Genomic DNA, 26,722 nt, shown 5'->3' with positions numbered 1-26,722 from the left:
GTTTACAAGAATGTTGCCAGGGTTGGAGGATTTGTGCTATAGGGAGAGGCTGAATAGGCTCTTTCCCTGGAGCATTGGAGGCTGAGGGGTTACCTTATTGAGGTTTATAAAATCATGAGAGGCATGGATAGGGTAAATAGGCAAGGTCTTTTCCCTGAGATGGGGGAATCCAGAATTAGAGGGCATAGGTTTAGGGTGAGAGGGGAAAGATATAAAAGAGATCTAAGGGACAACTTTTTCATGCAGAGGGTGGTATGTATGTGTGGAATGGGCTGCCAGAGGAAGTGGTGGAGGCTGGTACAATTTCAACACTTAAAAAGCATCTGGATGGGTTTGGAGGGATATGGGCCGGGTGCTGGCAGGTGGGACTAGATTAGGTTGGGATATCTGGTCGGCATGGACGTGTTGCACCGAAGGATCTGTTTCTGTTTTCTGAATTCAGTTAAGTATCCACTGATGACACGAAACCACTGACATAAAAACCATCTGGTTCACTCATGTTCTTCAGGGAAGGAAATCTGCCATCATGTGACTTCAGACTCACAGCAATGTGGTTGACTCTCAAGTGCCCTCTGGGTAATGAGGGATGGGCAATGAATGTTGGCCTAGCCAACAACGCCCACATACTGTGAATGAAAAAAAGAACTCCAAACCTTTGAAATAAGAGCCAGCATTACATCTCTATAACTCTATGACTCTATAAATGGGACTCGATTAATCTTGAATATCTGGCCATCATGGACGAATGGACCAATGGGTCTGTTCCCGTGCTGTACAGCTCTCTGACTGTTTGACTCCATCTCGTTTGAACAATAGCACTTCAGACAGTGAGTATTCACTAAGAACCGCATTGCAGCAGCTCTGTAATGGAGTTTGAACCTTTCCACCCAAAAGACTTAAAGGTCTACAGTAACTCAGAACGACTTAAATATCTTTTCTTGGGCATTCCCATAAAATCAAGAGAAAAAAAAAATTTATTGCACTATATTATTCACTGCTCCTGCTACTGCAGTGGCTTTAGTGTGTTACAGTTCACTCAGGGAGTCCACGTTGCCGTGGCAACGTGCACCTTTTACGTGTCTGTTGTAGCCTGAAACTGTGGATAATGATGAGAGAGGCTCAGGTTTCTTTCCATCCAGTAGCTGACCAGGAGTCTCTCTCACTCTTATCACCTGCTATTGGCATGAGCTGGCGGGATTTGCAGGTTGATACTGTCGGGTCCTATTGTGGATGCATCTTCCCGAGCCAATAACTCCTGGGGCAATCTCAGACCCAGACCTTGCAGCTGAGAGGCAGGAAGGAGTGCTGCTTATTGTACAATAAGACCTCCAAGCTATTTAAACAATCCATTTGAATTCTCTAAAAGTGTTCAATAAACCACTTTTTACAATATATATTAATAACTTGCAGGAAGGAGGCGAATGCACTACAGCCAAATTTGCAGACTACACTAAAATAGGTGGAAGAGCTGGTTGGGAGAGGGATACAATAGTTCACAGAGAGATATCGATAATGAGTGGACAGAATGTTGGCAAATGGAGTATAATGTAGGAAAAATGTGAAGTTGTTCATTTCAGAAGGGAGAACAAAAGAGCAGGGTATTATTAAAATGGAGAAAAGCTGCAGAAGGGTATTTGGGGGGGGGGGGGAATCTTTTACAGAAAGCTAGCACACAGGTACAGCAGCGAAGTCTCAGGAATTGGTCTGGTGCAGATGCTGAGGTGGTGACGGAGGAGAATCAGCCCAGTGGTGAAAAATACCACCTGAAGATTGGCGACTTTGGTGTTGTTTGGGTTCGGTGGAGACAGCGGCAAAGCAGTGGAAGAAGGATGGTTGTGCAGACGTTGTTGGTGATTAGCTGGCTCAGGACTGAGGCACTCTCTTTAAGCTTTTTTTTTCTCTTATTCTTAATTTATTCAAAATGGTGCTGAATCGTAGTGACAAATGAAAGCTTTTCACTTATTATGTTCTTACTGTAAAGTACACATGACAATAAAATCATTCATTCATTCATTCAAATGCTGGCTCTTATTTCAAAGGTTTGGAGTTCTTTTTTTCATTCACAGTATGTGGGTGTTGTTGGCTAGGCCGACATTCATTGCCCATCCCTCATTACCCAGAGGGTACTTGAGAGTCAACCACATTGCTGTGAGTCTGAAGTCACATGATGGCAGATTTCCTTCCCTGAAGAACATGAGTGAACCAGATGACTTTTATGACAGTGGTTTCGTGTCATCAGTGGATACTTAACTGAATTCAGATTCCACCATCTGCCATGGTGGAATTCGAATCTGGGTCCTCATATCATTAGCTGAGTGTCTGTATTAATAGTCTAGCAATAATACCACCAGCCTGTTGTGTTCCCTATAAGAGCAGGGAAGTCTCCCTTCAACTGTACACAGTGCTGGTGAAGCAACATCTGGAGCACTGTGAGCAGGTTTGGTTCCCTTATTTAAGGAAAGACAGTATTTCATTGGAGACAGTTCACAGAAAGTTTAGTCAGATGATCCCTCGTATGGAGGGATTGTCTTATGAGCAATGTTTATACATGTTGGGAATCTACTCATTAGAGTTTAGAAGAATGACATGTGATCTCATTGGAACATATAGGGTTGTTAAGGGGCTTGACAGGGTAAATGCTGAGAGGTTGTTTCCCTTCATGGGAGAGTCTAAGACCAGATGGCATTATCTCAGAATAAAGGGCACCAATCTAAATCTGAGATGAGAAAGATTTTTTTCTCTCAGAGAGTTGTAAGTCTTTCAGATCTCCTTACCACAGAGAGCAGTGGGAATAGAGTCCTTGTGTATAATTAAGGCTGAGATAGATTCTTGATCAGTCAGGGAAAGAAGAGTTACAGGTAAAGAGCAGGAAAGTGGATGTGAGGAATGTTGGATCAGCCATGATCCTGTGGAGCAGGCTCGAGGGACCGAACAGCATCCTCTGGTTCCTATTTCGAATGGTCTTATGCTCTAATTTTTGTTTTATCATGAACTCAACATAGAAATGTAAGTCAGGAATCTGTACAAATTTTGACTAAGCTTTGAATATTTTGTTCGTAATAAGCAAATAAAAAAATAAGGAGAATGATACCTTTTTCATAAGTTACAGGCTATGACTCTTTTTCAGAACCACACTGCACTCAAAATGTAAACTGTTTCTGTCCACACAGAAGCTGCTGAGTTTCTCTAGCATTCTCTGTATTTGTTTCAAATTTCCAGCATCTGCAGAGTTTTATCTTTAATTAAATTCTTAACGAAGGGAGTTTAATAAAAGTAGAAAATGTTGGCAATGCTGAGCAGGTCAGGGAGCATCTATGGAGAGAGAGGCTGAGCTAACCTTTCAGATTGATGGCTTTTTATCAGAATGTTTGACGTGGCTCACTGCTATTTTTCTTATAAATCCCCACCTTCATCTCCTTACAGCCTGGAAAATTCTTCCACTCATGTCTATCTTGCAGTTGTAATAAGTTACTGGTCTGACACAGAGCTCTGCTCTTTTCAATATATTGACAAAACTTCGCACTCAGGTGAAAAACCTCACTTGCTCAGTACATTTAAACAGAGGCTAAGTAAGTCAATGAATTATTCCAGTCACCCAGTAAATCAGCCAAGTACATCTTTTAATCCAGTCTTTGTACTGAAGATGTATTCCATCTGCTGTTAAACCCAACGGTTTGACTCAGTCTTTCACCATTGTATTCCATAGTCAGAGCCGGATGAATTTATAGACTTGTACTTTTACCTCAATGTGCAGTCTGCAAATATTTCACTGTCAAGGTTTCCATAATGTACACAACCTTGAAAATTCTAGGATAGAGTGCGGAAACAAAAATTATGGGAGTAAAACTATAAAATGGGACTCAAATTAACCATTTGAGGTTCTCGGGAACACTGGTATAAGATTAGCGTTGTATTTGTTATACATGTGCACAAATAATAGGTCAACGACCACTCACATTTGTGCAGAAGAACGTAATAGACCTAACTCAGTTATTTGGCAATGGGGTGAAAGTATTTAATGATGTCCCTACAGTTTTGATTGAAAAGAAATGTGGGAACGAGCAAACAGGGAGCACAGAGGAAGCAGCTGGGTAAGTCTGTTACTGAAATCCTACATTTGTACATCGTGTTTAAGTTATGTGTACACATGTGAAATGACTATGTTTATTTAAATGAAACAGAGTAAAATAGAGTGAAAAGATATTTAAAATAAATAAATGACGTGTCAGACTCAATTAAATGAAACAACAATGCAATGATTTTTTTGGGCTTAAGTTGTCCTTGTTTATCTTCTAAATGTAAACGTCACAATTCAACCACATGAATGAGTGCATCGACAGGAACCACTGATTCCAATCACCACTGTGAAGCTTTCTTTTAAGGTCCATCCTCCGCCCCCAGCACCACCCCATCCATAAGCAGTCAGCCTCTCTATGCAACTGACTATCCTTTTCCAAAGTTCCATGTCATATCTCAGTTTCAGTGCTGCTGCCCGTTCCTGATACAGCTGGTATCAAAAACCACCCTGAATGACAAGCAATGCCATGTGACAGAGGAGCAGTGGGTTACAGCTTCACACCCTCACATGCCCACACAGTAAGCTCTTGATCTGAGTTGTGCAGTCCATGCAGACCCCACCAGATGATTCCCCACAGGAAGGAAATGAAAACAGAAGGTGTATTAGCCCAAACTGCAGGGAGATCTCTGTCAGTTCTAGTGGCTGTGATAGGGAGCCAAGAACAAATCGAGTGGTTTCCCTTGGACAGGGGAATGCTCCACATCGAAACCAAATAAGAAGGAGAGAATGATATAAGTCACTTCAAGTGAAAAATTATCCATCAGTGATGTTTGCATAAGTGTCATTGAGAAGGTCAACCCTTTTGTTCCCATTGACTTAAAAGCACATTAACCTAAAACCTAATGTTTAGCCAGATAATTGAATTTCATCCTTTCTCTTCAGCACAGTTTTGAGATTTTTAGAAGGAATTCCAATATTTTGCTGATAACCAGTTTCAGCAGCATTGTAGTGAGTCTGTATTGTTTTCTACATTAACATCAAAAAGTCCAATAAGTTTCAGTTTGATCACGATCAGAATCTGGGTTAGCAAATAAATTGCTCAGTTCACAATGATTCACTGGAATCATCAGGCTGAATATTTAAAGTAAAGGGTTGAAATTTAACCTTGAGCAATGAAGCATTAAAATTGCCTTGCTTTTTCACCATCCCAACTTAACTCTCCTACGGGCAATCTCCCAGAGCCAAAATCAGCTTCACACTTGGCACGTCAACTTTACATTTTTAATCACAGACAGACCCCAAGCTGAGTGTGTGTAAAACTGCAGGGCCATCTGGTGAGGCGGATGCATGAACAGGGTTGCTGCTGACCAATGCTGGGCAAGGTGATGCCCCGTGAAGGTGACTTCTCCAGGATCGGAAAGGAGACTGCTAGGAAATTAGGTTAAAGGAGACAGAAAACAATAAAACATAGAAAAGATGCTGTGAATCTACTCATTCGGATGAAGCTTCTCTCTCTGCTATTTAAAATAAATGGGCTAACTTTTATCAAAAGACCAAAGAGAAGACATTTAGATTGGAGTCTTAGGCAGTCATACATTGTTATTGCATTGTACAGTTTAGAAGCATTTAATCCTTTTCTTGTCCGTGCAATTTCGACTGGGTAAGCTTACAGCAAAAATAAGAATCTGAGTAATTATCAGAAGTGTTAATAACAGTGAAGCACATTTGAACAGCAACACACAGAATTAAAGAGGAGTGGGACATCGGCCATGCTTGTGATTTCCCAAGTGGTGAGATTGTAATCTTAGCTTGTCATTGTGGAGAGACACTGAGTGGAAGCTGGCACAGGAAAGTAAGGAAATTTGCCAGGAAAGTAATTTCAGGTCACTCTCAATCATCTCCTCACAGCGTAATCAGAGAAATACCAGAAAAAGAAATGAAACAAAAGGACCCTTGTTCTCAGTTATAAACTTCAGTAACTGTGAAATTACGTGATTGGGTATTACACACTTGCACTAAACACCTTTTTATCTGAAATTTCTCTCCCAGTATATAAATAAATACAGCAGATTTTCTTATGCTGGAGCCCCATGGTATTATTCTGGGACTGATGTTACACCAGCTGAGTATTTTTCTTTTGTTGTCAAAATGCTGGCTTGAATATAAATCCAATTTCTGACCTCTTTTGCTAAAATAAGTAAATCAAAAAAATTATCCCCTTCAAAATCGATTGTAAATGATCTGTGAAAGCTCAAACACTTTCAACATTTCTTTTGCTAGATGTTTTGGACTAGATCAGACATGCATTGAAAATTTTAAAATTCTCCACCTCATTCTCAAATCCCTCACCTCCAGGAAATGTTCTCCAGTTTTAAAAGCCTTCAGGACGTTTGTGTTCATATAATTCTGGCTTGTTAATCAACTCCCAGTTTTAATTGCTGCATCATTGATGGCCATGCCTTCAGCAGCCAAAGCCCTAAGCTCTACAGATCCCTATCCAACCGATCTATTTGCCTTTAAAGTACTCTGTGACCAAGTGTTTGGCTACCTGCTTTTTTTTATATTGAACTATGTGGTTCAGCATGTCACACATCACTGTATGGTGACTCAGCGGTTAGCACTACTGCCTTATAGCGCCAATGATCCAGGTTCAATTCCAGCCTTGGGTGACTGTCTGTGCAGAGTTTCCACATTCGCCCTGTGTCTGTTTGGGTTTCCTCTCTCAGTCCAAAGATATGCAGGTTAGGTGGATTAGCCATGGGAGTGGGTGTGATGCTTTTTCAGAGGGTTGGTGTGCATTCAATGGGTTGAATGGCCTGCTTCCACACTGTAGAGTTTCTCTGATTACAGTCAGTTTTTCTATAACGCGATGATTGTATTCTTGTGCACCCCCATATTATGGAAACATTGTGCTTTAGAAACAGCGCTTAACGTGTTGGCAACGTAATGGCATTACAGCCAACACACGTTTTTAAAAGTTCGCGCTTTACAAACAGTGTTCCCAAACTGTCAATCACGTTGTAGCGAATTCGTGTTAACGAAACATGCGTTATAGCAGAACTACCTGTATAATTTTGCTTTACAACATTTGTGTAAGGTGCTTTGGGACATATTATGATGTTAAAGATGCCGTTTAAATATAATCTGTTGTTGTGTGAGGTGCAATCCTTTTTATTGCTTGTTTCTTGCCAGTGAGAGCAGTATGTTTGTGTCGAAGAGATGCTACATTCTGAAGACCTGTGGTACCACCATCTTATTACAAGCAATGGGACCCCTTTTTGAGCTGGCACAAACATATTGTGGCTTTGACACCATTGAGGTAAGAAATAACCGGGGATATTTCACTTTTTCACCAACAAGTCAAGGAAGGATACAGTGCAAAATGAAAGGACTACTTACGATCCAACTCAAGTGACAGGAGTCTGGACTATGGGCTGAATCTTACTAGATATCGGCAAAATGTAAATTTTGTGAATTTCATGGAGGGATTCTCTCCGTGAGCATTAGTGGGTTTTCTCGCATTATCTTTCCAAACTCTCTTCATTACCGATGCACCATTGTCCCACTCACCACAATACAGTCCATTGATGGGATTCCTGGTGCCATCTTTAAAGTGCAGCTGGGCACCCAATCAAGTGCCAACCGTTCACAGCTGCCCTGCACGGTTCCTGTTAACTGCCCCAGATGTGTCAGGCAGAGGGGAATTGCCACTTACTGTGCTGCTGGACACCTGGGGGTCCGTGTGAACGGGGTTGTGTGTGTGGTCACTGCCCATGGCATGTGCCCTGAGACACTGGTGATTGATGAAGATCCAGCAGAGCAAGAGATGAACTGGAGTCACTAGGAACCTGCTCGGAACTTCATGTCAGAAACTGTCTCCATCTGGTTTCTATTGGAGAGGAGTGGTTGTGGAATGGGAGACTGCATATTAATGAGAGATGGCGAAATAATGAGGATGTTAATATATGTTCATTTATGTAAATAGTCCTCTCACAGCTCCTCAGTTGAAATCTCATCTCATCGTTCAACACTCAGTTGGAAAATGGGACCTTGTGCTCTTGATTTTGAGGAGCTCCTCACTGGGCAATTCAACACGATTCTCAGCCACATTAGGGAGATTTAAATAATCCTTAGATAAGCACATGGATGATTTTGGGATAGTGTAGGAGGACGAGCTGAGAATAGCTCACAGCTCGGCGCAACATTGAAGGCCGAAGGGCCTGTTCTGTGCTGTATTGTTCTATGTTCTCTCACCTTCCTCTCCATTTCCTACCTCATTCATTGGCCAGGAAGGTTCAGCCTTGACTGTTAACCAGCAGCTTTTCATGAACTCAGAAACATGCCGTGAGAAATGGCAGAACAGTGAAGGTGAATAAATCCGACAGAAAAAAAGACGAGGATTGAAAAAGAAAGAAGCAACTGACAAGCAGCTCACAAGAGAAATAATTGATGTTTGAACCTTTTTTCTTTACAGGACATCCTTTACTCTCACATAAACTTTATAAAACCTATGAGCCAAGATTATCCTCATAGGAGCTTTAAGGAAGAAGTAGGGTTCTTAAACAAATTGTTTCCAAGTAAGCCGAAATAAAATGTTTAAATTTGCTGCAATATTTTAAAGCTGACTGACATGGAGAGATTAAATTTCTCTTTCTGTTCCAGATGGTGCGGCCTATTGTATGGGATGTATTCATTCCGACTGCTGGTATGTTATACTGAATACACTTTACTGTCAGATTTTTGGATAAACCAATTTAAGACAGTAAGCAGCCACTAGAATATAACAAACTTTGACGTAAAACCATAAGATCAGCCCTCTCTGGGATAAAGAATTCCACATATTCTCAACCCTCTGAGAGAAGAGATTCCTCCTTATGGGTGACTCCTTACTCAAAGATGATACCCTCTGGTCCGAGACTCTCCCACAAGGGGAAACAATTTCTCCACATCTCCCTTATCAAGTCCCCTAAGAATCTTGTACATTTCAATAAGGTCGCCTTTCATTCTTCTTAATTTCAATAAGTACAGGACCAACCTACTCAACCTCTCCTCAGAAGACAGTGCCTCTCTACCCAGAATCAATCGAATGGACCTTCTCTGTTCAAAACAGTTCCCACTATTCTTGGTGTGGTCAAACTATTGTATAGCTTTAAGAAGAACTTCCTATTATTAATACTCCATTCCCTTTGAATAAAGGTCATCATTGCATTTGCTTTCTACTGAAATTGAATACTGGCTTTTTGTGGTTTATACATGAGGGCCTCTGAAGTCAGGAGTGTGATGGAATACTCCCCACTTGCATAGATGGGTGCAGCTCCAACAACATTCAAGAAGCTTGACAACCTCCAAGACAAAGCAGTCTGCTTAATTGGTACCAAATCCACAAGCATCTACTTTCTCCATGACCGACAGCAGCAGTGTGTACTATCTACAAGCTGCACAACAAACATTCACCAAAGCTCCTTAGTCAGCACCATTTAAACCCATGAACACTTCCATCTAGAAGGACTAGGGCAGATACATGGGAACACCACCCCTTGCAAGTTCTTCCCATCCTGATTTGTGGATATAATCACTGTTCCTTCACTGTCACTGGGTCAAAATCCTGAAATCCCCTCCCTGACAGCATTATGGGTCAACCTACCACACATGGACTGCAGCAGTTTGAGAAGATAACTCACCACCACCTTCTTCAGGACAATGAGGGATGGCCATAAATGTTGGCCCAGCCAACAACGCCCTCATGCCATGGATAATTTTTTTGAACTGCTTTCTGCAGTCTTTCCCCATTCAAATAATCTTCAGCCATTCCATTCTTCTTGCCAGACTACATAACATCATATTTTCTCGTGTTATATTCCATCTGCCAGGTTTTTGACCACTACCAAGTATAGCAGCCTGAAAATCTTATTAATAAGTAATAAAAAAAAGTATCTGTTCAACATCCACCTCATCAACACCCTTTAGCATTTTACATACCTCAATCAGATCTGCCCCCTTCTCACTTTCCCGAACTCCAGCGAGTACAAGCCCAAACTATTCAACCGCTCCTGGTCCGACAGTCCTTTCATTCCTGGAATCACCCTGGTGAATCCCCCCTCTGAACTGCCTCCAGTGCCACCACATCCTTCCTCAAGTCAGGAGACCAGAATTGGACACAGTATTCCAGTTTCACCAATGCCTTATATAATTGTAACAGCACTTATTTACTCTGGGAGCAGATGCCATGCCTGGTGTTTAGTCTGGAGGTAGACATCAGCCAAGATCATTCTAGATGAAGGAATGAGGCAAAAGTTCAATATGATTAGATTCCCTACAGTGTGGAAACAGGCCCCTCGGCCCAACCAGTCCACACCGACCCTCCGAAGAGCAACCCAACCCAACAGTTGCAGGAGTGTTTCGTTTGTCCTTGTTTTCTTTGAAGGGTATCCACTTGATTGAACCAAGGGGATAAATTGCAGGACGTGATCTGACATCAATAGGCATGAGGTTACGTCTCTTAGTTATCGCAAATTTCTCGTTCTGAGTCAGGGAATCAGTGATTGTGCAAGAATGTGCAACACCAATCAGCCACTGTCATCATTCTGACTTGCTACCCCGAGATCAGTACTAGGGCAGATTTTTGTAACTGTTGAATGAATCTGTTACTTTGCACGTTTGAAAAATCCTGGAGGATGGAAACTCATTCCCTGAAATAATAGTTAAGGCAGAACCTTTCATTGTGCTTAAACGGATATTCATCTGGTCATAAAGTAGTGTCGCTCCCAACAAAACTATAGTCCAAGAGCTGGGCGCTGACATGAAGCTGGATGGCTTGACGTGAACCTGATGGGTCAAATAGCCTCATTCAATGCTGTAAGGCTTCATGATTCTATATTCTACACCATTTTGACATTGTGCTTGTGTCAATGCACCAAAGTGCTGATTTGCTAAAGAATATTTTAATGACCTCTGATTGAAATGAATCACACACAAATCAAACTGTTAACCAATTACAAGCCACCTCTACTACTGCCAAGTTTTAAAAAATTTATTCGGGGACGTGGTGTTGCTGGCTGGGCCAGTATTTATTACCCGACCCTCGTTATCCTTGAGAAGGTGGTGGTGCGCTGTCTTCTTGAACCTTTAGAGATCATTGCCTATAGGGAGACCCACAATGCCCTGAGGGAGGGTATTCCAGGATTTTAACTAAAGGAACGGCAATATATTTCCGAGTCAGGATGGTGAGTGACTTGGAGGTTAACTTGCAGGTAGTGGTATTTCCATATATTTGCTGCCCTTGGCCATCTAGCCGGTGTTATGGGTTCAAAAAGTGCTATCTAAGGATCTTTGGTGAATTACTTAACTGCATCTTGTAGATGGTACACACTGCTGCTACTGAGGGCCAGTGGTGGATGGAATGGATGCGGATGTGCCAATATGTAAGAAAGGTGGTAAGGACAAGCCAAGGAACTATAGACCAGTGAGCCTGATGTCAGGTGTGGGCAAGTTGTTGGAGGGAATCCTGAAGGACATGTGTTCCCTGTAGCGTCGGAGGCTGAGGGGTGACCTTATAGAGGTTTACAAAATTATGAGGCGCATGGATAAGATAAATAGACAAAGACTTTACCCTGAGATCGGGAGGTCCAGAACTAGAGGGCATAGGTTTAGGGTGAGAGGGGAAAGATATAAAAGAGACCTAAGGGGCAACTTTTTCACGCAGAGGGTGGTACGTGTATTGAATGAGGTGCAAGAGGAAGTGGTGGAGGCTGGTACAATTGCAACATTTAAGAGGCATTTGGATGGGAATATGAATAGGAAGGGTTTGGAGGGATATGGGCCGGGTGCTAGCTGGTGGGTCTAGATTGGATTGGGATATCTGGTCGGCATTGATGGGTTGGACCGAAGGGTCTGTTTCCATGTTGTACATCTCTATGACAAGATGTACATGTATTTGGAAAGGCAAGGACTGATTAGGGATAGTCAACATGGCTTTGTGCGTGGGAAATCATGTCTCATAAACTTGATTGAGTTTTTTTGAAGAAGTAACAAAGAGGATTGATGAGGGCAGAGCGGTAGATGTGATCTATATGGACTTCAGTAAGACGTTTGATAAGGTTCCCCATGGGAAGCTGGTTAGCAAGGTTAGATCTCATGGAATAAAGGGAGAACTAGCCATTTGGATACAGAACTGGCTCAAAGGTAGAAGACAGAGGGTGGTGGTGGACTTTTCATCATTTATATAAATGATTTGAATGCGAGCATAAGAGGTATAGTTAGTAATTTTGTAGATTACACCAAAATTGGAGGTGCAGTGGATGGTGAAGAAGGTTACCTCAGATTACAACATCAGATCAGATGGGCCAATGGACTGAAGAGTGGCAGATGGAGTTTAATTTAGATAAATGTGAGATGCTGCATTTTGAAAAGCAAACCTTAGCAGGACTTATACACTTAATGGTAAGGTCTTAGGGAGTGTTGCTGAACAAAGAGACCTTGGAGTGCAGGTTCAAAGCTCCTTGAAAGCAAGTAGATAGGATAATGAAGAAGGCATTTGGTATGCTTTCCTTTATTGGTCAGAGTATTGAGTACAGGATTTGGGAGGTTGTGTTGTGACTGTACAGGACATTGGTTAGGTCACTTTTGGAATATTGCATGCATGTCTGGTCTCCCTCCTATTGGAAGGATGTTGTGAAACTTGAGAAGGTTCAGAAAAGATTTACAAGGATGTTGCCAGGGTTGGAGGATTTGAGCTCCAGGGAGAGGTTGGATAGGCTCGGGCTGTTTTCCCTGTATGAGGCTATGGGGTGACCTCATAAAGGTTGATAAAATCATGAGGGCATGGTTAGCGTAGATAGACAAAATCCTTTCTTTGCAGTGAGGGAGTCCAGAACTGGAGGGCATAAGTTTAGGGTGAGAGGGGAAAGATATAAAAGCGACCTAAGGGCCAACATTTCATGCAGAGGGTGGTATATGTGTAGAATGGGCTGCCAGAGGAAGTGGTGGAGGCTGGTACAATGACAATATTTAAAAGGCATCTGGAAGGGTTATGAATAGGAAGGGTTTGGAGGGATATGGGCCGGCTGCTAGCAGGTGGGACTAGATTGGGTTGGGATATCTGGTCGGCATGGACGAGTTGGACTGAAGGGTCTGTTTCCATGTTGTACATCTCTATGACTCTATGAAGCCAATCAAGCAGGCTCACACCTGGCTGGTGTTAAGCTTCTTGTAGCTATTTCAGCTGCGCCCATCCGGGCAAGTGGGGAGCGTTCCGTGACACTCTTGATTTGTGCCTTGTGAACAGGCTTTGGGGAGTTAGGAAGTGAGCTCCTCACTACCGTACTCCTAGGGTCTGAACTGCCCTAGTTGTCACTGTATTTATCTGACTAGTCGGATTCAGTTTCTGGCCAATGGTAACACCCAGGATGTTCGAGTCATAAAGATCTACAGCATGGAAACAGGCCCTTCACTCCAACTTGCCCATGTCATCCAGTTTTCACAATTTAAACTAATCCCATTTGCCTGTGTTTGGTCCATATCCCTCCATACCGATCCCATCTATGTACCTGTCTAAATGCTTCTTCATGTTGATAGTTGAGGATTCAGCAAATGGCAATGCCATTAAGCTGGCAAGGGGCATTGGTTTGATTCTCTCTTGTTGGAAGTGGACATTTCCCTTCGCTTAAAGAGATTAGTGAATCAGATGAATTTTAACAACAATCAAAATGGTTTTTTGTGACAGTTTGACCTTTAATTCCACAATTTTTCATGCTACTAGCTCCACCATTTGCTATGGTGGGATTTAACCCCAGATCCTCTGGGCATTACCTGTGTCTCCAGCAACAATACCACAATACAGCCTCCTATTATCGTTGGCTGTGTCACTCGCTCTAACATTTATCTGATGCTGACAATGGTAAGGGGAGCAGAAAGTGTTTGGCTGGTTATACCACAACCACAGATTTTTCACACAAAACGGGAGACTTTGTACTGTGTATGATACGCATTTAGTGGATAAATATACAGTAACAAATCTCTGGCAGTGAGTCAGTAAAATGAGTCAGACAATGTCAGTATAGAATTCCAATAACACCCTAACCCAGTCAACAAAGCTCCAACAGAGCGTCAGCATCATCTGTCTCCGGGATGGATTACCAAATTTCATTCTCAGGTTGCTGTGATTTTATGCAGTGCACAGTATGAATTCTGACCTATTTCCATACGGTGTCTCAGATTGAAACAAGGTGGATAGGATTAAAGCTATTGATGACGTGCAGTGAGGGTTGGAAATTGCGGGCATAGTTTACACAAACTTCGAATGCATGGTCCCAGTGGGCACAGCTCCCCCATCTGGAGTGCAGACTCAGTAAATGAACTCTTATCATTTTCACCCTATTTGGAACATTAATACCATTAGCTAAATCAGAGCGATGCAGGAAATGTGGTCATAACACCAAAGAGCACACAGTGATGAGTAACCAATCAAAATTAAAATTAGGTTTTTTTCCCTCAATATTTTATTATGTGTAGCATAGAAATGAATATCCAGAACAATGTTGTGTTCTTTGAATTTGGAGTTTTAAGTTAACAGTAGTAGTTTCGTGCTCAGACATTCACAGTGAGAAATAAAGGGGTGACGTGAGAGGAATTATATATTTTGTGATCATGGGAAAAAACAGGAAAATGGAGGCAGGTTGGCAAGAAAAGCACAAAGTGAATTAGAGTAAATAAACAAAGTGTTTGCTCCGTAAGCAAATAAATATTGCAAATCTGCTGAGGGAAAGCAGCACAAAACAATTGATTTATAATACAGGAGAAAAGGTAAGCAAATTTACTCACATCTTAACCAAGGATTTTGTTGATGTTCTGTAAATTATGCTATAAGTATAATTGCTCCAAGATCATACTCCCAGTTTCCTTGGATGTCCACTATCATTTTAGTAAAATCCTTGTTTTATTTCTCTGTATTCTTTCATGGCACTTGGGCATGTCATAATTGCCCATGAACCAAGAGCCTTGCTATACCCTTTCAGATGCAGTTAAGAGTCATAGGAACATAAGACACAGGAGCAGGAGGAGACCATTCAGCCCCTCAAGCCTGCTCTGTCATTTAATACGACTGTGGCTGATCTCTTCTCAACCTCTACTTACCTGCCCGCTCTCCATAACTCTTCAACCCATTACTCATTAAAAATCTGCCTATCTCTTCCTCAAATTTACTTAATAGCTCAGCATCCACTGCACTCTGGGGGAGTGAATTCCACAGATTCATGACCCTTTGAGGGAAGTAATTTCTCATCTCTGTTTGAAATCTGTTACCTCTTTTCTGAAAACATTGCAATGGGTCGGGAGTGACTTATAGTCAAGAGCAGGAAAGAATGGAAGATTTCCTTCCCTTAGTGAACCAGGTGGGTTTTTACAACTGTTGACAATGGTTGTGATACTCGCTTTTTATAAATTGTCTTATTAATTGAATTTAAATTGCACCAGCTGCCATAATATCCCTCGGCTTGCTTTACTAGCCCAGGGATGTTATCACTATGCCAACACTAGCTTCTATATTTAGACATGAGTAAGGTTTCTGCCATAATTACTGTGTCAGAACGGGAGGCATTCTGTAAAATTCCCAGCACACATCTTTCAGGAGTTGGGAGGTTTATAATATTTGTTTCTTTGTTTGATCAGTCTTTTTGAGTTTGGGAAACAGCAAGTGTTCTCAGGCTCGATGAGGAGTGCTGCAAACTTCAGAAACAGTCAGGGTGGCAGGCTCCCTGTGACTGCCGGGAGATTTACTACCAATGGGAATACCATCTCGGAATGTGGCCTGACACTGTTCCATTTGGGAATTCTGACACCTGAATTCAGGCAGCCCACAGCAGTTCACAGAGACATCTGACTTCAATTACTTCCAGTAGCTTCAGAAATTATTGGCTGAAGGGGGTTTTATGAACACATTGAAGAGAATGCAGAAGCGGTTAAAACGAATGGTTCCCGGGTGAGGAATTTCAGCGACGAGGGGAGTTTGAAGAAGTTGGGACTGTTCTCTTCGGAAGGCAATAAAGAAATGTGAGAGAGGTTTTCAAGATCATGAACGAGCTGGACAGGGTAGATCAGGAGAAACTGTTCCTTCTCACAAAAGGACAAAAAATAAAAGAGCGTAGACTTAGGGATCTGCAAAAGAAACCATGGTGCAGTGTGGAAAGACTAGAGCAGTTATAGTCTGTAAGGCACTGCCTGAAAAATGGTGGAGGCACGTTCAACTCAGGCATTCAAGAGGGGGTTAGCTGGCTAAAAGTCATGTGCCAGGTTATGGGTGAAAGAAGATTGGCATGAGGTAATGAGACTCGTTTAACAGGCCTGATGGGCTGAATGGTCTCTTTCTCCAACAATTCTGTGTGGAATTCTTTATCAAACAAGCATTGCTATTTCAAACGTAGTCCTGTTTAATGACCAGGAGGAAGCGAGGATTGCAGATGCAGGAGATCAGAATGGGGAATGTGGTGCTGGAAAAGCACAGCAGGTCAGGCAGCATCAGAGGGGCAGGGGATTCGACGTTTCAGCCCGATTCCTGATGAAGGGCTTATGCCCTAAACGTGGATTTTCCTGCCCCCGGGATGCTGCCTGATCTGTTGTGCTTTTCCAGCACCACACTCCCCACTCCAGTTTAATGACGTTTAATTACTAGCAGTTACAGCTCATGTCGGATCGAGCCCAGATCTGTGTACGGTTTTTGAGTTAGCAACTATGCAGCATTACATCGAAATATTGGAAGGAAGATCAGCACATATAACAGTAGCCCTGCTAGCATTAACTGTTTGTAAGATCAGATTAATTACAAATGGTTTTATGGAATTGGAGGTTACCTGCTGAATAAATGTGTAAATTTTGAGTCTGCGCTGTCATGAACGTCAATTCTATCCATGACAACATGTGCTGAATTAAAGGGTGTGAGTAGATGAAGCTGGTATTCGGGAATGTGTGCAGTTGGTGGGAGTTGCTGCAAATCAATCACGGAAATGGCTGGATTGAAATATTACTCCGGCAGTCCCCGGGATGTGAGTGGGCTTTGTACACGAGTCGGAACACAGTGAGGGAATGTATGTTGGGTCTTTAAAATGATACCCCAGTGGGGGATTGCGTTCACCGACACGAGTGTGTGTAAATCGGGCATTTGTAAAGTGGGGGTTCGCCTGTCTTAAAGTGCACCGCTCCATAATGCAGGAATGAAGGAGTTGCAGCAACCTAACAGAATCTGAGGCAGAGATATCAGTTTTGTTTTTCAATTCTTCACTGGCATTGGGTTCAGTGAGCACCTCGGACCCTGGGTTTGAACCTCACCACAGCAGATGGTGGGATTTAAGTCTGATTCAAAACAAAAAGTCTGGAATTAAAAGTGTAATGATGACCATGAAACAGCTATTAATCATTGTTGCAGAATCATCAGGGTCACAAATGTTGTCCAGGAAAGGAAACTGCTGGCCTTTCCTGGCTGGTGTACATGTGACTCCAGACCCACAGAAATGTGGTTGACTCTTGAGTGCCATCATCATCATCATAGGCGGTCCCTCACAGATGAGGATGACCGTCTTCCCCTCTCAGGGTGAGTCTGTAGGTGGCTGTACAGATGGATGCAGGTTGAAACTGCTGGCCTTTCCTGGCTGGTGTACATGTGACTCCAGACCCACAGAAATATGGTTGACTCTTGAGTGCCATCATCATCATCATAGGCGATCCCTCACAGATGAGGATGACCGTCTTCCCCTCTCAGGGTGAGTCTGTAGGTGGCTGTACAGATGGATGCAGGTTCTGTTACACATAGGCCAGATGGTAGTCATGGGAAAGGAGGTGGGTGAGTGGGGAGTTGGTGTGACAGCATGGTCCTTACTGTTTTCACCTGGCCTCTGTTTTTATCCAAGTCTTGAGCTGCCTGACACCTTCCCAGATGTTCCTCCTCCACTTTGGATGGTCTTGGGGCCAACCAGTGATGCCCATGTCCTGTGGATGAATTTAAAACAAAAAGGTCTGGGAGCCAATCATCCAGATAGGCTTTTCTTGCTTTGAAAGCAGAAATTTCTGGGAGAACACAGGTGTTTTTATGAACCTCTTTTTCCAGAAATGGTCTGGCTGGAAAACCCATCTGTTAATTTAAGGCTTTAAAAATGTTGCAGGAAGGCTGTGTCTATCTTAATTTGCCCTCTCTCTCCCCCACATTCCATTGCAGCCTGCTGCCCATTCCAAACTGAATTGGCCATCCTGTTTTGAGAGCTGACCAGCTATTGTTAATGTGACAGGCTTTCTGTTTCCAGGCTACAAAATAGGGGGTTTACCTGCCCCTCCATAAAAATCACAACCCTCTGTGAGCTCCAGGAAACAATGCATTCCACCTTTTCCCACCTCTAGCATGAAAATCCTGCTCACCATTACAACATTGTGTTACTGTGACTGATCAAAACCTCCGCACCTGTGGTGCGATGGCAGTGTTCCTATGACTGCACTAGAAGGCTTGAGTTTAAGTCCCACCTCTTCCAGAAATGTGTAATAACATCTCTGCTTAGATTGATTTGGGGGTGGGGGAAGTCAAAATCTCCACAATCTATAATTCCATTGATAAGCTTTTGTTTTTAAAAAAGGATGCTTTCTATCGTCTGTAACATCCCTGTAACAGTATTGACTAATGCTCTGCACAGCCTCACAAGGCTACACCAGCCCTCCAAGCATTCCACACCACAGGATGTGCTCTCTCCAGGCAAGTCCAGCATTTGTTGCCGGTCTCAGAATTACCTTGAGAAGGGTACGTGTTCAGGCAGTGACTGCTGCTTGAGGATTGGTGTCAGCCACAGATCAGTCAGTGGCTCTCTCACCTCTTTATGCCTTCACTTCAAGACATAATCTGGGCTGACACACTCTACTGCGGCACCTGGGGAGTGTGCAACTGTCTGTGCTGCCTTTCAGATAATACATTAAACCAAGGGCTTGCCTATTCCACTGTATTATCCTTAAAAAGGAAAGGGGGTCTCTCCCTGCCTTGGACAATGTTTGTCCCTCAAACAATACCTAAAGCAGATGATCTACTCATTTATTTGATTGCTGGCTGTGGGAGCCTGCTGTTTACAAATTGGAATCCAGACTTCCCACATTACAGGAGTGACTACACATTTAAAATAAAAATTGGCCTTAAAGTTTCTTTGGCTATTTAACTTTCAGTTGGTAAAATGGAAGAAATCCGGTTCACTGGTTGGATGAATCGATGTGCAGAGTACTTCTTCAGTGGTGAGACTGGAAATTGTAGATGCACAAAGAGACCAGGGTGTCCTTGTTGATAAATCACAGAAGGTTACGTGCAGGACGCTATTAGGAATGCTAGAGGAATACTAGCCTTTATTGCAGGAAGGTTTGAGCACTGCAGTAGTGAAGTCTTTCTCCAATTGAGAGGGAGCATGGTTAGACTGCACGTGGAGTATTGTGAGCAGTTTTGGTCTGCACTTCTCTGGAAGGATATTATTGCCGTAGAGGTAGCGTAAGGAAGGTTCACCCAGGATGGTGGGACAGTCCTGCGAAGAGAGATTGGGCAAACTGGGCTTGTATTCTCTAGAGTTCTAAAATGAGATGAGCTCATTGAAACCTACAAAATATTCAAAGCGGTAGAGAGGGCAAACACAGGTAAGAGGGCTCCCCTGGTTCAGGAGTTGAGAACATGCAAGCAGAATTTAAAAATAAAACACCTTAGACTATGTCCAAGATAAGGAGACTTTAATTTTTACTCAGTGTTGTGAACCTTTGCAATTCTCTACCAGAGAAGACCGTGGAGACTCAATCTTTGAGTATATTTGAGACAGGGAATGTTGATTTCTGACTAATGGGATATAGAGTTGTGGGCATGAGGTGAGTAAAAAGCATTGAAGTGTGTGAACATCCATGATCATATTAAATGGAGGGTCAGACTTGATGGGATGAATAGCCTACACCCGTTCCTATGTTCCTAGTTTATGTCCTTTAAAATAGTTTTAGACATTTAAGTATTTAATGTAATTGAAAATCTGTGCAAATATTAACTATTTACCCCACCATCTAACCCCACTTCCCTGAGATCAATTGCTGGGATCAGCTAATTTAGCACAGGCTAGAGATCAAACTGAACAATTTCCAATCTGTACAATATCACCTGAGAGGCTTAATATTTGACTTTTAGACACAAATCAGTTTTTAGCCATGCTACTACCTGCTGTGCTAAATTCTCCTTTTGCTCAGCACTGGTATTTAAGATCTCTTGCACCACTTTCTCATTCCCTAACCATATCCCTTTTGGGATTGAAATCTGCACTTAATCAATTTCATCAATAAATAGATGGGAAACAAGATATTTTAAGAATTGCAAATTTGTTTTCATTCATTGGGTGTGGGTGTTGCTAGTGAGGGCAACATTTATTGCCCATCCCTAATTGCCTGGAGGGCAGTTAAGAGTCAAACGCATTGCTATGGGTGTGGAGTCACATGTAGACCAGACCAGGTAAGGACAGTAATAATTGCAGTTGAAGGATTGAGTTTAGATCTATTTGAATAATTAGCGACCTAAAATAGATTATTTGAAATCGGGTTTAGAGATATACAGTTCATGGAATTGGACTGATATTAAGGTTTGAGAAATGGTGATTTGTATCACAGTTTGCCAGTTACTCACCAGGCCTCCAACAGCAGTTTCTTGAAATGAAGTCCACAGTATCTGCACAATGACTGATAACAAGCTGGAATTCTCTCCCCTCCTGGCCACAGAATGTTGTTTTGAACTGAGACTCTCAGGAGAGAATTTCTTTACCTTGAACATTCTTTAACAATGTATAAAAAACAAAGATGTGGATAGAGCTGCTTTTATCTGCAAGTCTCTTTGAAGGGGAAGAACAGATGGATTTTAAAGATATCACTATACAATGAAGCAGCATGCTAGGACAGTTTGAGATCACATATACTTTAGTTAAATAGCTTGAGTGCTAGCTTTTAGCACATAAGCACCCAGTGAAACCATAGACTGAATCTCGCCAGAAATTACCAGTGACTTCCATGGAGAGTTTCTGTCCCTGACCCCTGGTGAGTTTCCTCATGCTCAAACTTGTGCCTCTTTACCTAACACCACTCTGTTTTGGTGCTTGCTCATCCTGTTGTCTGACTCGCTGGGGGTGCAAGTCCTTGGCACAGCCAGATAGCCTGGAATCCTCGGTACAGGCAATGGCTGTGTGGTACTGTCCCTAGATTATTATTTCAGAGACCCCAGTAATGTTCTGGAGACCTGGGTTTGAATCCGACCATAACAGATGGTGGAATTTAAATTCAATCAATAAAAGAAATCTGGAATTAAAAGTCTGATCATCATAGAGTCCCGACAGTGTGGAATCAGGCCACACAGGCTATTGACTCCAAAGAGCAACCCACCTAGACCCACCACCTCCCCAATCCTGTAATTTCTGTTGCAAACTCACCCAGCCAGCAGGTCCCTGGACACCACAGGGTAATTTAGAATGGCCAGTCCACCTAACCTGCTCATCTTTGGACTGTGGGAGGAAACCGGACCACCAGGAGGAAACCCATGGTGACCATGAAACTGTTGCCAGTTGTTTGGGGTAAACCCCATGGCCTTTTAGGGAAGGAAACTGCCACCCTTACCTGGCCTGGCCTACACGTGACTCCAGACCCGGGGCAATGTGTTTGGCTCTGAACTGGCACCTGGGCAATAAATGCTGGCTCAGCCAGTGACACCCACATCACATGAATAAATATTAAAAATTCTTTGGAGACGAGTTCTGCATCTGGTCTGGAGTTGCCCTTCACTGTGCACATGATGGGAGAGAGCAGCCACTGAATAGTTCTCACTAGGGCACGTGATTGGCACACTACCACTTCATTGCACATCTGTGTTTGAGACCAGGCCACACAGCTTACCTCTCCTTAGCCACATCCCAGCCTACACCCCTGTATAGGTCAGTGCTACTCTTTCCCCAATGCCCACTAGTCCAACATCGTCCCATTGTTCAATGTGGGACCATCACACACTTTGAAGCTTTCACTTTTTTTTCAGTAACAGTAAAAGTGAACCAATAACAGACAGAAACTGCATATGCCTCTGTGAATAGACAGGGAGCTTGGCTATCGAGCATTGACTAATTGTGTTCAGAATTAATTTAACAATAATTTCACAGTAATTCTGTTCTGGGTTATCCTGTGAAGTTGTGTTAGGGAAGTTGAGGGGGATTCAGTGCTGGAATTGGAGGCAGCAACCAGGGAGCAGCAAAGGTTGAGAAGGGACCTGATAGAGGGGCAGAGGCAACAGGAAGCCAGGGGCAACAAGAATTGTGCAGGTGGTTAGTTCACCATATAATGGAGGGAGTTACAAGTGCATGAGAGGAGATGACATAGTGAGAGGGGGTTATTAGCAGTCACCCCCTCCAGGACATTGATGAGAGGCACTGTGCAACACAATGGTGGTAGAGCTTGGTTGAGGAGGTAATGATGTGACACAGTTCCAGAAGGGGTGTGGGGGTATGTGGAGGATCAGTAATGATGGGCTGACCAGAATTCCAAACATGAGGGTTTGGGGGTGGAGGGCAGTCCCCTTAATTGCCTGAGCCTGTGACCCACTGGCTGAACATGTTCTGGGTGCCTTCCTCAGAGACCCATAGACATTGACAACACACAAGGAAGCCATTTGGTCCATCAGGTTTGTGTCAATCAATAAATATCTCACAACACTAATCCTGTTTTCCAGATGTTGGTTCACAGCTTTTGAGGCTGTAGTAATGCAATTAAATGGGCTCAGTGGTTAGCACTGCTGCCTCACAACGCCAGGGACCTGAGTTCAATTCCAGCCTCGAATGACTATCTGTGTGGAGTTTGCACATTCTTCCTATGTCTGCTTGGGTTTCCTCCCACAGTCCAGAGATATGCAGGTCAGGTGAATTGGCCATGCTTAATTGCCCATAGTGTTAGGTGGATTAGTCAGATGTAAATATAGAGTATGGGAATGGATCTGGGTGGATTACTGTTTGGAGGGCTGAGGTAGACTTGTTGGGCCGGAGGGCCTGTTTACATACTGTAGGGAATCTAATCTAATCCAAATGACACAGGTGGGGAGTATTTTGTTCGGATAATTGAATGTTAGGATAATCAAATACCGGATAACACAGTTTAGCCAAGCATCGGGACCTTGTGACCTTGTTTGGATAAACCGAAATTTGGATGATTGAATGCCAGATAATCGAGGTTCCTCTGTAAATCTTTTCTGTTCCCTTTCAAGTTTAATGTCTTTCCTATAGGGATACCAGAATTCAATGCAGTATTTCAAAAGTGGCCTCACCAATGTCCTGTCTGCTCAATAAAGGGCACAATTGTATAAATTTATTAAACTATTTAATCGTAATTGTATTGGCATCCAAAGGACAATCTGTACCCCTGTGATTCATCCTGGTTGGACACAGCGAGTGTACTGGCCAATGCTATGTATACCCTCACCTAGATCATGCTGCTATAGAGAACACTGGGAAAGGGAGGTAAATGGAGTGACCTCTGCCCCATCCATACAGGGAGTGCCCTGCATGAATTAGATCATAAGTTGAGAATCCCATTTGTGTCCATACTCTGCATTTCCTTATGGTGCAGACAGAGTGAATCAGCTAAGGTTGTTTTCCTTGGAACAGGGAAGGTTGGGAAGAGGCCTGATAAAGGGATGGGAAGGCACCTTTTCCAACAATAGAGAATCAATAACCAAGGAACGTTGACCTAAGATAGGAAGTAGAATTGAAATGAACTATGTTCACTCTAGAGGGAGCTGGGGGTCAGGAACTCACTGTCTGAAAGGGGAAATTGAGTCAGAAACATTTAAGCAGTATTTAATATTTAGATTAGATTAGATTCCCTACAGTATGGAAACAGGCCATTTGGCCCAACAAGTCTATCCCGACCTTCCGAAGAGTAGCCCACCTAGACTTATTCCCCTACCCTATATTTACCCATCACTAATGCACCTAACACTATGGGCAATTTAGCTTGGCAAATTCACCTGACCTGCACATCTTTGGATTGTGGGAGGAAACTTGAGCACCCAGAGGAAACCCACACAGACACTGGGAGAATGTACAAACTCCACACAGACAGTCGCCTGAGGCTGGAATCAAGCCTGGGTCGCTGACATTATGAGGCAGCATGCTAACCACTAAGCCACCATGCTCCCATGGATCATCAAAGTTCCTCTGTACAAGGCTGTTGCCAGAGTTGGAGGGTTTGAACAATACAGAGAGGCTGAATAGGCTGGGGCTATTTTCCCTGGAGCATCAGAGGCTGAGGGGTGACCTTATAGAGGTTTAAAAAATCATGAAGGGCATGGATTGGGTAAATAGATGAGGTGTTTTCCCTGGGGCAGAGGAATCGAGAATTAGAGTGAATAGGTTTAGGGTGAGAGAGAAAAGATTTAAAAGGGACCTAAGGGGCCATTTTTTCACACAGAGGGTGGTGTGTGTATGGAATGAGTTGCCAGAGAAAATGGCAGAGGCTGGTTCAATTACATCATTTAAAAGGCATCTGGATGGTTATATGGATAGAACGGGTTAGGATATCTGGTCAGCATGGGTGAGTTGGACTGAAGGGTCGGTTTCTGTGGCTGTGTGACTCTGACTATGTTGTTGCAATTGGATTGCACTTTTTTTTTATATAGAAGGACCCAAAAGGATCTGCTGCAATAATTCATGTCTTTTCTTGGGGTGTTTGAGATGTAATTTAAAAATCTCTATTTCATCCACAGTACTTAGGAACTGCCAAAAGATTCAACCAGTTTTCACATTATAAAAGCAAGAAGTGTTATTTAACATAGGGGTTCAAGTTCATAGCTCCTTGAAGGTAATAGGGTGGTAAAGAAGGTGTATGTCATGCTTGTCTTTATTGGCCAGGGAATTGAGTAGAGGAGTCAGGATGTCATGTTGCACCTTATAAGACTTTAGTTCGGCCACAGTTAGAGTATTGCGTTCAGTTCTGGTCGCCACGTTACAAGGAGGATGTGGAGGCTTTGGAGAGGGTGCAGAAGAGGTTTACCAGGATGCTGCCTGAATTAGAGGGTATGAGCTATAAGGAGAGGCTAGAAAAACTTGGGTTGTTTTCTCTGGAATGGCAGACGCTGAGGGGAGACTTGATAGAAGGCTATAAAATTATGAGACGCATGGATAGGGATGATGGTCAGAATCTGTTTCCCAGAGTTGAAATATCTGATACTAGGGGGCATGCATTTGACATGACGGGAAAGTTCAAAGGAGATGTAAGGGGCAACTTTTTCACAAAGAGTGGTAGGAGTCTTGAACATGCTGCCAGGGGTGGTGGTGGAGGCAGATAGAATGGGGGGGTTTAAGGGAATTTTAGATAAGCACATGAATATGCAAGGAATGGAGGGATATGGACCAAGGGCAGGCAGAAGGCATTAGTTTCATTTGGTGTCATGTTTGGCACAACATTGTGGGCCGAAGGGCCTGTTCCTGTGATGTAATGTTCTGTATTCTATAGCGAAAAGAAAAGGTCTTGTATTCACAGGAACCTGATGCATCTTCACAATCAACACGTCTCTTGTGAAGAGTTCCCACTATATTTGACATCAGCAAACACAGCCCATGTACAGCGATGAGATGAATAACCATCTTGCATGAATGGTTGCATTAGCAAAGGGATAAATATGAATGAGGATACTGTCAAACCTCCGTACTGTCCTGTAAAGAAGCGTGTGGGATCTTTAAGATTGTTTATATTTACCTAAACAGGCTTCCACTTAACAGCTACAACATTATGACAGGCATAGATAGGGTGGATAGTCAGAGGCTTTTTCCTAAGGTTGAAGTTTCAATTATAGGGGGGCACAGGTTCAAGGTGAGAGGGGGAAAGTTTAAGGGAGATGTACGAGGGAAGATTTTCACACAGAGAGTGGGTAGGAGCCTGGAACACACTGCCAGGAGAGGTGCTGGAAGAAGCACGTTGGTGATATTTAAGAGGCAGCTGGATGGTTACGTGAATAGGAAGGAAATAGAGGGATATGGACCTAATAAGGGCAGAAGGTTTGTTTCTTTAATTTAGTTAGGGCATGATGATCGGCAGAGGCTCGGTACAGGCTCCTGTACTGTACTTCACATTTGTTCTTTTTATTCCCCCCAAAAGGTGGTGCCTTTGACAATGTAGGATTCTCCCATGTAGTTCAAAAGTGAGGTATCTAGTTTGGCCTTCGAGCTTCTTGGAGTAGGACTTGAACCTTCAACAATCAGAGGTGTGGAATTTGACTGTGAAAATGTTTGTGGAGGTGAACTGCAGTTTCCAAAACATGAACATTCCAGTGAGACAGACAGAGCAGTGAGATTCACCATCTGTGCCTACGCACATGTGTTTACTGATCTGTCAGATACTTCTACACCCTGGATCAGGGAAGATTTTGGGATCCTCTAGCCGGGTCAAACGCTAGAAATTTTAATGATCTCACGGTTAAATCTCACGGAATACAGGGAGAACTAGCCATTTGGATACAGAACTGGCTCAGAGGTAGAAGACAGAGGGTGGTGGTGGAGGGTTGTTTTTCAGACTGGAGGCCTGTGACCAGTGGAGTGCCACAAGGATTGGTGCTGGGTCCTCTACTTTTTGTCATTTACATAAATGATTTGGATGCGAGCATAAGAGGTACAGTTAGTAAGTTTGCAGATGACACCAAAATTGGAGGTG

At 43.0% G+C, this 26,722-nt stretch overlaps 1 protein-coding gene across 2 annotated transcripts in view; it reads left to right on the top strand.

The window, feature by feature from the left end:
- amd1 (adenosylmethionine decarboxylase 1) overlaps positions 1-26,722 on the top strand; it is a 79,505-nt gene that overhangs the window by 23,701 nt on the left and 29,082 nt on the right. Inside the window, exons 2-4 of one of the 2 annotated variants that reach the window (XM_043717242.1) lie at positions 4,034-4,091; positions 7,211-7,337; positions 8,681-8,723. In XM_043717242.1, the coding sequence (XP_043573177.1) occupies positions 4,034-4,091; positions 7,211-7,337; positions 8,681-8,723 (228 nt within the window). The remainder of the gene's footprint in view (positions 1-4,033; positions 4,092-7,210; positions 7,338-8,680; positions 8,724-26,722) is intronic. The other variant, XM_043717243.1, reaches the window with a different exon arrangement.

Source organism: Chiloscyllium plagiosum, chromosome 27 (genome assembly GCF_004010195.1).
Source record: "Chiloscyllium plagiosum isolate BGI_BamShark_2017 chromosome 27, ASM401019v2, whole genome shotgun sequence".
Taxonomy (NCBI): domain Eukaryota; kingdom Metazoa; phylum Chordata; class Chondrichthyes; order Orectolobiformes; family Hemiscylliidae; genus Chiloscyllium; species Chiloscyllium plagiosum.
Note: the sequence above shows the minus strand (reverse complement) of the source record. Positions and strands in the feature narration are given on the sequence as shown.